Genomic DNA, 11,738 nt, shown 5'->3' with positions numbered 1-11,738 from the left:
AGAGGGCGTAGGCGGACCACCTCCACTGGTATTCGCTCGTCACTTTTTTGTAAAATGAAAACAGAGAGGGAATAACCTCACAGGTAGACCCCCTTCAACACTGGCGGTATTCATGTGGGGGTTTTTCTTGAAGGGGGGGGGGTTAATATGCAGCTTGTTTGTTTTTTGTTAGGCTGCTGTGATAATGAGGATGTATATAGTTTGTAAAAAAAAAAAAAAATTGGTTACACATCCATTGAAAGAGGAGTTAAAGAAGCCATCCACGTCAGGATAGAGAAACCATCTTTGAACAGAGGAGGTGGACTGCGACATTTCCTTTCACCTATTTACAACCAAGTCCTTTCAAAGCTTCTCCAAAGAGCTCAGCTGAAAGACCCATGTGGAACGGCTACTGCCAGCACAGCCCATTAGCATCTGAGTGGTCGGTGAAACTCCCCAACGACCACCCCTGAAACTCCCTGACACCGCACAACGACTGTCGTTTGTGGAGGCCAGGTGAGCCTCGGGAGGGTCGTTTCCACCACAATAGCACTGACCACTCCCACATAGGTTTATAAGCTGGAGTTTCCACACTCTTCACTAGAACTGAAGAAGCCTCTCGGATGAGAGGTGAAACGTCTTCAAGATAAACTTACGTCCAGTTGACCAGATTTTACGTCGCTACGATTCACATCCATGTATTTGTGATTTCTGAGGTTTTTTTCTAAGCAGGAAGGAAGTTCTTTGGTTTAATTTTGCATTCAGCCTGTGTGGAAATTTTGTTATATTAACAATAAAACTGAGACTATATCACACAAGTACTCTCGCAATAACCCTCATAAAGACAAAGTTATTGCATTTATAAATCCTTATTTCAATCAGGTCTGGTGTTTCTGTCAGGGTCCTGTTAGAGCTTTCTCTCACATGATGGAGCATTAGTGTGTTCGAAAAGCAGCAGACTTCGGGATGAAATCTTGACAAACTTAATGGGAAAATCAATTATGTATTCATTATTATAGCAACGACCACCACAGATACAAAATTAGAGGACGCCGGTGTACAGATACAGATATTTTTATTGAGTGAGCAGTCACGGTAACAGAGCGGGACTCACGCCCAAATCTGCAGCCAAAAAAATAAAAATAAAAAAATCCTGTAATTTAACTATTCAACTGTTTTGTTTTGGGTTGTTTTTTTTGTTACATGTAGATGTTGGTGCAGATCCTGAAACACTACACTCAGATTGTCCACAAACACAGCAGTGAAGTCCTACAACACTCCGTGCAGGTACAGGGTGAGGAACTTGGAGAACGTCTCTGGCTTATATCCTGCCAGACCAGCTGGGACCTGCAGGGAGACACACAGCAGCCAATCACAATCATGAATACTCTTTACTGTCATTGCTGCTCCTCACCTGTGACTACCACACACACACACACACACACACACGGTACTGAAATGGCTACCAGACCAGGGCATCTGTCCTGGCTCCTGGTCTGGACTTCAGATTTTGCTTGCGCGTTGAATCTTGATGAGAGAACATGGCGGTAAAATAAACTCAGCTCAGGTGTGACTGTTGTACCTTCACTTGCTTCTTCTTGATGAGTGGTCGGACCTTTGCATAATCATAGAGCTCAAGATCTTCTTCCAGCCACACCTGCCAACAGTTAAGTTTGAATATATAATGAGTAACATGGTAATCAGAAGAAAAATGGCAGGAATTTTCTGATGGCAGCTCACTGAGTTTTACTGCTTCACCAACTGAAGCTCAACAGTTCATCACACATCCTGGTCACAAGTGAGTGTTCCATCCCTGAGCAAGAAATGGGGTTCTCCTAAATGAAGACAACGTGCAGTGAACTAAGATGAAGCACCTGGTTCTTGATGCCGTCGTCTCCTGACAGATCTGTAGTGTTGAGCTGGAAAACCAAGAACTGGAAGAATCGACCGTTGGTCCCCACCGACTGTATGGTTATAGGATGATCTAACACACGTGGGCTCTGACACACGTGCATCGGAAGGGAGAGAGAAGAGAGAGAGAGAGAGAACGAGATAATTTAATTTCATGAGACCCAACATTTCCCCTATCAGCGAGTAGTCGGCGAAGAAAGACTGCCTTTTAAGACATAGAAACATCAGACCAGAGCCGAGCTCTGTGTGGGCCGCCACATGACAAAAATCAACATGCATTCAGAGCATCAACTTGTCGATCCTTACCGCATCTAGCGTGTGTGCGTATGCCAGAGCATTTCCAAAAGCAAACATTATCATCTTGGCTCTGAACTGGTCTGGGCGGAGCGTCCATTTAACATCATCTTTCTCCAGGAAGAAGAGTGTGTGGGGGTGGCGGTAAGGGTAGTCACTTGTGAATCCTGATCACATGACAGAGATGTTAGGGGTGTCAAACTGGTCCAGTAAGGGCCGGTGTGGCTGCAGGTTTTCATTCCAACCAAGCAAAAGCAACACCTGATCCAACAAATGAGCTGTGTGGACACAGCTTGATTGATTTAAGTAGATTCAAGTGTTGTTTTTGCTTGGTTGGAATGAAAACCTGCAGCCACACGGCCCTTTACTGGATCAGTTTGACACCTATGTGTTAGCGTGAAACCTGGCCAGCACACAAACAGACTCACGGCGTCTCCTCACCTGTGCAGTTCTCGTCTTCCTTGTATATGTGGACTTTCTGCAGGCAGATGGTGGGTGAGACCGGATAAAAGGTTTCCAGGGGGTTATTGGCAGTTTCTGACACTTCCTGTTTCCCAGAAATCTCTGGAAGTGGATCCATGCTACTAAGCAGTAAACCATTTTGACCTCTAACCTGAAACAGGTCGTCACCTGGCACACAGACAGGGAATGCGTTCATATTTTGCAGGAATTCTTGGATCAAGCTATGTTTCCATGTCCATTATTGATATCAGGAGGAATATCCACAGGAATATAAATGAAATGATAACCTCAATAAGCATTAGGTCATCCAATAGGTGCGCTACCTCTTTTCCATGAAGCAGCCAATGAATACTTTTCATTAAAGATCCTCCTCCCCAGCGCCGGGTGACTGGACTGTAGAGTGGCACACAGGTGGAGCAGGTTGGAGAGCAGTGTGTTGCTGTCAATAAATAAGAACCAGAACACTGATCCATCAAAAACAGAGGCATCTGCTGACACTGTCTACCAACAGTTAAGGAAACATTACACACAGGTCACATGTTAGTTCATCAACGGAACACTGCTGCCCATTGGTTCTCTTTCTGTTCCGTTAGCAGGATTACACACAAAGGTGGAGAGATTTTCACTGAAACTTTACTAGAGATGCGTCTCTAAACTCAGTCAGTCCCGAGTGATCCAGATCTGGATACTCAGCAATCTTTCTGAAAGATGTTTCACCACGACGACAATTTCAGTCGTGTATATCATTTGCTTGTGGTGCAGATATCTAGCGACTGATACGTCTGTTAGCAACCTAACGTGTCTGACGTCCGGCTTTGGTGAATTACACACAAAATAGTGAATTAGCATTAGATAGTGTAAGACATTTAAATACGTGTTCATCTGGTGTCTCATCTGATGTAGCTGACGATGCTATAGCAGCACACACTACCTGTACTTGAGTTTTCCTGGTCGCTCCTGTGTTGTGTCCCAGAAGCGGGCGTGTTCGATGGTGTTCTTAACACGTTCATCCTGGTTGGGGAACTCAGAGTTACAACGCTCTGCTAGGGAGAGGAGCTGGGGGGGCAGGCGAGGAATCAGCTTGCTTTTGGTCAACCACAAAGCCTGACGCACACCTGCGCGAGACAGTGAAGACTTTAAGACATGACCGGAGTAAAACTCACAACAGTGACACACGACTGCGTATGATGACGACAGACATAAATAACACCACGTCACGGATAGACACCTGACTTTGTATCAGTCCTGGTTACACAGGTCAGGCCAACTGATGGCTTATGAGGTCAAATGTGATCAATAATGATCATTGCACGTTGAACACAGCTATTATCAATATGAACAGCCTGACTGCATCTTCATCTCGGACTGACATTTTATCTAAATAAACAACAAACTCTTAACCTCAAAACTCAGATATTTTATTTAACTATTGCTCATCGTTGGATGTTCACTGTTCACGACTCACGAGTAAATGTCAGCGGGGTGTTCTGATGAATATACAACAACAAGCATCACTTCAACTGTGCGAATGAGATAATGGTCCAGCACGTTACCTTCCAGAGCGCTGGTTCTCTGGGTGAACATATGACATGGCTTCTCTTTGTAAAGAGGCATCTCCTGCATCGGGGGAGACTGGTAATGTCTCGGATCCTTGTAGTCCCGCTCCCAACGCGGAAAAACAGGTTTAGTCAACTGCTGCATGTAATGCATCCTGTCCGAGTAGGTGACCATCTCCAGCCCGGGGATCTCCACTCTCCTCCTGGGCTTCCGTGGTGAGGAGACCTTGGCTGTCAGACAGCCGCTAACAGCTAAGTGTCTCCGGGCCTGCAGGGAGCTTCCTCCTCCATGTGGCTGCAACCGTCTCAGACACATTGAGAAACCGGTTTGAGAAAAGACCGGAGCCGCCGCCTTCAAGCACCGAGACGTTTCTGGAAACATCTTCCTCTGAGCTAGTTTTCACGTTTAAATATGTATCTGACCTGAATCATTGCCAGTCACAACGAAGAAGCATACAGGGCGCAGACATGTCGATAATCCTCTTCTTCTTTGATTCTAATAAACGCATACGGCGTCCAGCACAGTATGATCATTAGCGCCACCTACTGCTCCGGAGGGATTCAAACACACCTCTTCATCCGTTCATCATGGCTCCTCTGCTGCCAGCCTACCCGCCCGGTTCATGAGCCTCATGAGTCCCACAGGCCATTCCTCTATTATTCTGAGTGTTAAACTGGAACCGTACTGACCGAATTCTATTACAATATAATTATTCTGTTCTTGATCTACAGATATTTCTAACTTTTAAGATTTTTTTTTTTTTTACCTGTACTGTAATTGCAACTGAGATACCTTGTTGAATGTATCGGGGAATGTACATGGACATCTCTGACACAGATTATCTTGGATGCCGGAGTTAAACATCTTAGACTATTGAGAATTGAAATCAGGACATACAAATCAGGAGAGTGTTTTCTGGTTAATTTTCCTACTGCCAGCTTCTCCCTGTGACTTTATTTCAACTTATCTTATTTGTGGAACAGAAAAGGCTCAGCATCGCTGCTCATTCATCTGCAGATTCTTAAACTGAACCCAACTTCTTTTATCATATTTCTTCTATTTCTTTATACTATATTGCATATTTACCTCTGGCTGTCAATAATATACTTTTAAGAAGGCCCTACAACACTGCACTTAAATTTCACGTATGCCTATTAACATCTCTAAAAACTTTAATCCACCTGAGTAAAAATACCAGGAAGTAAAATATGATGACATTTCATTATAAATGTGATATTTATGTGACGTGAAACACATCTAAATATGTAATGAACACTAAAACAAACCAAGGGAAGCAAGAACATCAACTCTAATTTGTAGCATCCATAGCGGATGAATCCTAAAGCTGCCTGTCTGACATGTAACCTTTGAATTCGTAAAGTTGAAAGTTTACAACCATTAAAATGCAGAATAATACTGTGAATGCCAAGAACAAAGCCTCGTAGGGGCGAGATCTAGATTCTTCGCTTCTCTCGTCCGCTGTTGTATTTCACAGCCAGGGAAGCCAAAGTGAGGAGGAGGACTGCAGTTTTTCCCAGGAGCATCCAGTACCATATCTGACCCTGCAGACCTGCATAAACAGATTCAGATTTAAATTCTAGAAAACCCCTCAGAACACAGACAAGGGGGGAGGTGGTGATGGAGGAGTAGGGGAAAAACACGATTAATTATTTGCCAAATATAAAAGGAAAATGTCATTCATATGCAGTGCAGTGTGGAAGGTCAGTGGTTCTCACCTGAGGGGGTCATGACCCAAAGAGGTTGAGAATCACTGAACTAAATGCTGCTACATTTTAGATGACATGTTTAGAAGTCTGTATCTTTTGCTGTCCTGAACCCAAATGGAAAGTAGAATTCGTAGTCATTTGAAATGAAGGATTATTTGTGTTGTTACTGCAGGTGTTTTCATTATTATAGTAGGGGGGTTCTGTGTATGGGATAGTCAGAAGCAGCGCTCCGTTTATCTTCTGCTTCTGATATATTTCAAAGTGATAACTGTACTCCCCTGAATCATTGGACTATTTATGTAACTGTATCACTGCTCAATACTAATGAGGAAATACCACTTTTAAAATAAAATCTACATTAAAAGAACATTAAAGGATTAAAAAAAGGTAATTCATGGGTACATACAGAAGGCAAGAACAGCTGTACTTGCAGTTTTTAATGCTGTTTTCTTAAAATATAACTGCATTAACCTCATCTCATTTTCCTGAGAAATCAAACTTTGCAGAGAGGCCGGTGTTTGATGTCAAACTTAGCCTCAAATCTGTGATTGGTTTCTTGAGTTGAGACCGTGATTTGACCAGATCATCAAACAACACAGCAATAAGAAACTTTATGAGTAGGCCTATAGTTCCACCAGTTTTAAACTGCAGTTGTTGTTTTTTTAATTCTCAGATGTACCTGAACATTGAAGACAATTCTGTTCCATTCACCTGCTCTACTTGTGTGCTGTTGGTTTCTGTCACATCGTTGGACGCTGGGTCTTGAACTGAAACCAGTGGTAGGAGGCTCGGTGCCGACTAAAGGAAGCAACAGAAGACAAGTAGCCGTATGCTTATTCTACTTCAAGTCTACATCAGTCCGTGCTGGCGGCTTGCTGTGATCAGAGGCTGTTCATATGCTGCCTTCTCGTAGCGGAAATTGGCTGAAAGCTCCAAGTACACAAGTCATGTATACGACATCCCATGTCACACGCACAAGTTCACAAGTCCCATTTGAGGGCAGCATGAGACACAGATCTGCTTCGAGTTACACGCTAAAATATACTGTATTCCAATGCAGTGCCAGCATCCTTCAAAGACGAAGGCCTAAACCGTAATAACTGGTGCAGACAGCCTCATTTCAGGCTTCCTCTAAAACAAGGGTCAAACGGTGCCCTCAACAAAACTCGTGGTAATTCATATTATTATACCTGCTCATCGAGCAGTTTGGTACTCCTGCAAATTTATTTCCACGTTTTTTTCCTTTCTTGCAATGTCTTTGTTTAAAAAGGCCGCTGTGACATTGCTGAAATGTGCCTTTTGAAAATTATGAGTACAGCAGGTCAGAACAGGGCCTGTTTCGCTGAGCAGGGCAGGAGCGGCCAATTTGGAACGTTATGATGACAAGCCACAAGAGACAAATCCTACGACAATAATCCTCTCTAGTTTCTCTGTGTCTTACCTGCAACCCCAATGTAGACTTGGGGGCTGATCGTATCCGGTGGGTTAGTCATGCAAGAGTAATAACCAGCGTCTGCTGGCGTAGCAGGGCTGATATGCAAAACCAGGGTCACATTGGGCTGGATAGAGCTGACATTGACCATGCACACACGACCCTGGGAGACAACAGTTACTGCTGGCACAACCAATGTTAGCTGACCTTATTAACAGGAATTTTACACATCGGACCAAGCAACCACCAGACAGGGTTTCAAGAATGACCAGCACACGGTTGCACCCACAACAGTGATGTCATCGGGGTACTGCATTAGGACATGATCAGTTCCAGTTCATTACACATATAGGAGGACTGCAGAACTCCATTCATAATAAATTATAGATGCACTACCATATGTTGTGTGTCCCTCCACAGCTGTGCAACATGTTGTGGTCCCAAACAGTTGAACTCACAGCTCAGTTTGAAGGCCTCTCCAGCTAAAGGCTCCATATTATCTACGTAAGAAGTCACGTAAGTGTCACTGCACACACCTAGAGAGGATTCAGTGAAAGAGGGCGGATATAAAATGATCCAGTTGCTCAATTAAACATATTCCAACCACAGTGTAGATTTTTACTGCGCACTCAAAACGGATTAGAGCTGCCTTCTCGGGTTAGAATGTTGCCAGGTTGAGCAATTCAAGAAACAGCCCTTTATATATGTGTATATGTATAAAATAAAAAAGTAGGAGTTCAACAATTTTAAAGTGATATGCATAGTTTTAGCAACTTATGAAGCATTAAAAGTGAAGTTTTAAAACTTGTCGTTTTTGTGCTGTATAAATCATAATACTGGAAACGACAAAAACAAAAGCATAAACAAATATATGACACAGTGAATTTATCACCATTGCTGTTTTCCTCTGTATCTTTACACCAACACCTATCAATCTTCGCTCACAATGACTAAAAATCTCACCTTCAGTCAGAGTCCAGGACAGCAAACTCATCAGGATCGACAACATGTCTGACTCTTGTGCAGCTGTCATCTGCCTGACCCCAGAGGTGTTCAGTTTCAATATAGCTCACAACTACATGAGCATAGTAGCACAGACAGATTGTCTGGATAACTGATGCTGCTGACCTGGGTGCCAGACAGGATGTTCATCGTTGCATTTTTGTACTCGCTCTGATAACCTGAGCTGCTAATGATAACACACTCACCACCCCACTGATATCGACGTGGGATAAAGAAATCAAGTATGCTGAGGAACTGAAAAAAGTGGTGTAAAGCATGAACTTCATTGCTGGTGTTACTGTTTGTTTTAACAGGGAGGTCATCAAAATCTTTTTTTCTTTTTTTTTTAAACAGAACTAAGCATAACAGTGAGCATTAAATTGTAGGTCATAAGAAGTAGAACACCAATAAAGGCCTTATTCCATATTCAAAGATTCTTAAGACTAATTTCCCTTAAAATACACAATATTCGCTGCCAAGCATATCAGCAATGTGGTGTTTCTTTGTTTATTTTATTTTTTTTACTTAGAGCTCCTTTACTGTACTTAATCTTTGACTTCTTCTGTAAGATTCGCATGTTAACATTGTTACCTAAACCGTTCTCCACTACGACACCATATCTCATCAGTAACAATAAAGTAATAAATGATAAGGTTTACAAGAAGCTACGTGACACCAAACTGCAAACATACTTGCTCAAAATAATAATAACGTACTGTGTATGGCCAACTAGCAGTGGTCACATGTCAGTTACCAGTCAGCACTTCTAGGGTTTGTTGGAATTGTGCCACTTCACTTCGCTGCCTATCCCCAAAGTGATTAAAAGACTGTTTAATGCATGCTAAAAGTGCCGTGTCAAACTGGAGAAGATGTAAATTCAGGGTTTCTGACATTTGAGGTCGAGACTCAATTCATCAGATAAAAAGACAGGAAGCCAAATGTGAACTTTGGCTCTGGTGTTTTGAGGCACCTTAGCATGAGGGAACATCTGCACTTGCAGTGACCCATTTTGCATAAATTAACAATGCTTGGTTCACCCTCAGGTGGAAACAACTTAACCTCATTTTATCCAAATGAGCATGTTATTCACTCGCTGAGGTGAAGGTTCCTGTTTTTTTCCTCCTGATATCTGTGGCTCACTGACCTCGTTGCCTGATTATTACACCAAATGTGAAAATACAAATGTCGCGTCTTCCAGAACCGACATCGCCACTCTGTCCAAATACAAATCGGATACAAAGTTCAAGTCGGCAAGTGCTGGTCAAAGTAAAACCAACTTTTCAGCTCAATCCAACTGTGTTGCGTGACACCCCCTCTCACTCGCGCAAGACGCGGCCGACATTCTTCAAAGCCATTTACGCCCGCTCTTCTGATTCGTGAGGCGTACTCGTCTACATCTACGCAGACTGCGTTATGTTCACTGGCGAGGCTTTTCAGCTGGTTAGCTAAACATCCACAGAATAAGAGATGAGCAGGAAAACGAGACGAAGAAAATGAGAACACAGTAGCTTTAGCTAGAAAATTAACGACAGGAAGAAAACCCGTTTAGGTACGTAAGCTCTTTTTAACTTTGCACGAATTAGTTGTGTTTAATAAGCTAACGTTTGCTATGTTTATGAATGGCTATGGGTAGAAATTCAGCGTTAGCCAGCATTGGCTAGTTAGCTGTTACGTTAGCTTCGACCAGTGTACCTCTGGCGACGGGCACAGATGCTAGTTAACGCTAGCCTCTAGTGAGAGGGTACCTGGCTCAGACTTGGTTAGCTTGCTGTCTTATTTCACCACTCCAAGAAGACTGCCGTTATATTTTTCGAAGTTTTCTTCGCTAACTCTGCAACAGTATTTTCGCTTGTGAACTCGCAAGTTAACGTCAAAATTGTTTCAATGAAGCTAACAATTGAGGCCAAATACTGTCACACAAACTACTGTGGCCTAAAACCAACTTCCTGTGTTACAGAGCTCGATTGGTAGTTTAATGTGCAGAAGCAGGATATCATGACATTTGTTCCTGAAATAGACTCCTGGCAAACGTTAGGTGGTGATTGCAGATGTATAACTTTACTAGTCCGCTTGAACAGCAACTGCTCCTCTTATGTTGAAATGTGCTACACTCGTATCTGCTAACCTTAGCTTCGTTAGCAAAATGAGTTCATTTGGTCATTCAACTCGTCACCTCAAGCTTTCTCGTACAAATTTAGACACAAATGAATCCTTGGTAAGATGTGAAACGAAGCTGACGCTGTCTACAATCTAAGTGGCGCAAACTGGCGTTCATGAGATGAGTTTGTAGGAGTCAACATACAGTCTTTAGTTATGTGTAAGTGTTTCCTCCAGGATTTTGGTGGTGCGCACATGCCTCGCCCCCCAAACCGTATGTGTCGGTTTAACAGGTATAACAGGACTATGGTGGGCTCTCAGTCTCTCTCTTTTCCTCGCTTTCTCTGCACATCTTTGCCTGCAGAACGAGATGAACATTCTAAATAGCCTAAACTTATGTTGTGCCACTGTCATTTGTTTGCACTCCAAGTACAGCTCTGCTTATTATTCCATGAATGTAGTTGACAGTTATGTAATTTGCATGGATCCAACTGTACATGTTAAGCTTCATGTTTTTGAGACCTGAAGTCTCCTACTCCGATCCTTCCTTCATCTCTCATTCTGCAGGAACACCTGCATCACTTATTCTGCTGTTGCTTCCTTCTCTACATAGAAACCCTGAAGAACAACTCCTTTTATTTAGACTACTGTTAAGTAAAAACAGTGCTGGAATTGACATTCACTATGACCTGTGGACACAAGTCATGGTCACCCCTATATTGTAGTAGACATTTTATCTCCATATCGTCGCCTTGTTGAAATAATTGTCTTAAGTCATTTTTTCACGTTTTTCAGAAAACACAAAAAACTGAAGACCAAACATCATAAGGAGTTGATTTATTCAATAAAAAAGTCAAAAAATTATTTTAAGAAGGTGTCTATTGCAAAAAAAAAAAATGGAGAGCAGTGCAATGGCTTTCATGGTTAGTGCGACACAATAGTACTGTGTCACTGATATGGCAAGTCTAGCAAAGGATACTGTTGGGATACAACTCCTGACGTTACAGAGGAATCAGACACACAAAAGGAAGACTGTGAAAGAGCAAAACTGCTGCAAAGCAGGTGCACGAGTGTGTCAAACCAAGAAGTCCATCCATCCATCCATTTTCTACCGCTTATCCTGTTAAGGGTCGCGGGAGGGGGGGGCTGGAGCCTATTCCAGCAGCCTTCAGGCGAGAGGCGGGTTCACCCTGGACGGGTCACCAGTCCATCGCAGGGCCGACACATAGAGACAGACAACCATTCACACTCACAGCCACACCTACGGTCAATTTAGA

General features: G+C 42.9%; 1 protein-coding gene and 1 long non-coding RNA gene across 3 annotated transcripts; both read right to left on the bottom strand.

Annotated features, from left to right (window-relative positions):
• Positions 1–1,037: 1,037 nt before the first annotated feature.
• Positions 1,038–4,710, bottom strand: mrpl37 (mitochondrial ribosomal protein L37). Its single transcript, XM_086205008.1, has 8 exons — positions 4,200–4,710; positions 3,578–3,761; positions 2,970–3,085; positions 2,626–2,814; positions 2,197–2,351; positions 1,854–1,979; positions 1,562–1,636; positions 1,038–1,326 (listed from the first exon to the last, which is right to left on the bottom strand). Exons 1-8 carry the CDS (start codon positions 4,582–4,584, stop codon positions 1,249–1,251), a joined length of 1,308 nt encoding a protein of 435 aa, XP_086061134.1. The 5' UTR covers positions 4,585–4,710; the 3' UTR covers positions 1,038–1,248.
• Positions 4,711–5,358: 648 nt separating this feature from the next.
• LOC147261733 (uncharacterized) lies at positions 5,359–10,266 on the bottom strand. 2 transcript variants are annotated; one of them, XR_015115844.1, is made up of 3 exons: positions 10,110–10,266; positions 6,642–6,728; positions 5,359–5,773 (listed from the first exon to the last, which is right to left on the bottom strand). It is a non-coding gene; the product is annotated as an uncharacterized LOC147261733 (long non-coding RNA). The 2 variants fall into 2 exon arrangements; XR_015115843.1 differs by lacking the exon at positions 10,110–10,266 and adding an exon at positions 7,372–7,566.
• Positions 10,267–11,738: the final 1,472 nt, after the last annotated feature.

Source organism: Aulostomus chinensis, chromosome 5 (assembly GCF_037954235.1).
Source record: "Aulostomus chinensis isolate RoL2024-O1b breed Wild chromosome 5, RoL_Achi_v1.0, whole genome shotgun sequence".
Classification (NCBI taxonomy): Eukaryota; Metazoa; Chordata; class Actinopteri; order Syngnathiformes; family Aulostomidae; genus Aulostomus; species Aulostomus chinensis.
Note: the sequence above shows the minus strand (reverse complement) of the source record. Positions and strands in the feature narration are given on the sequence as shown.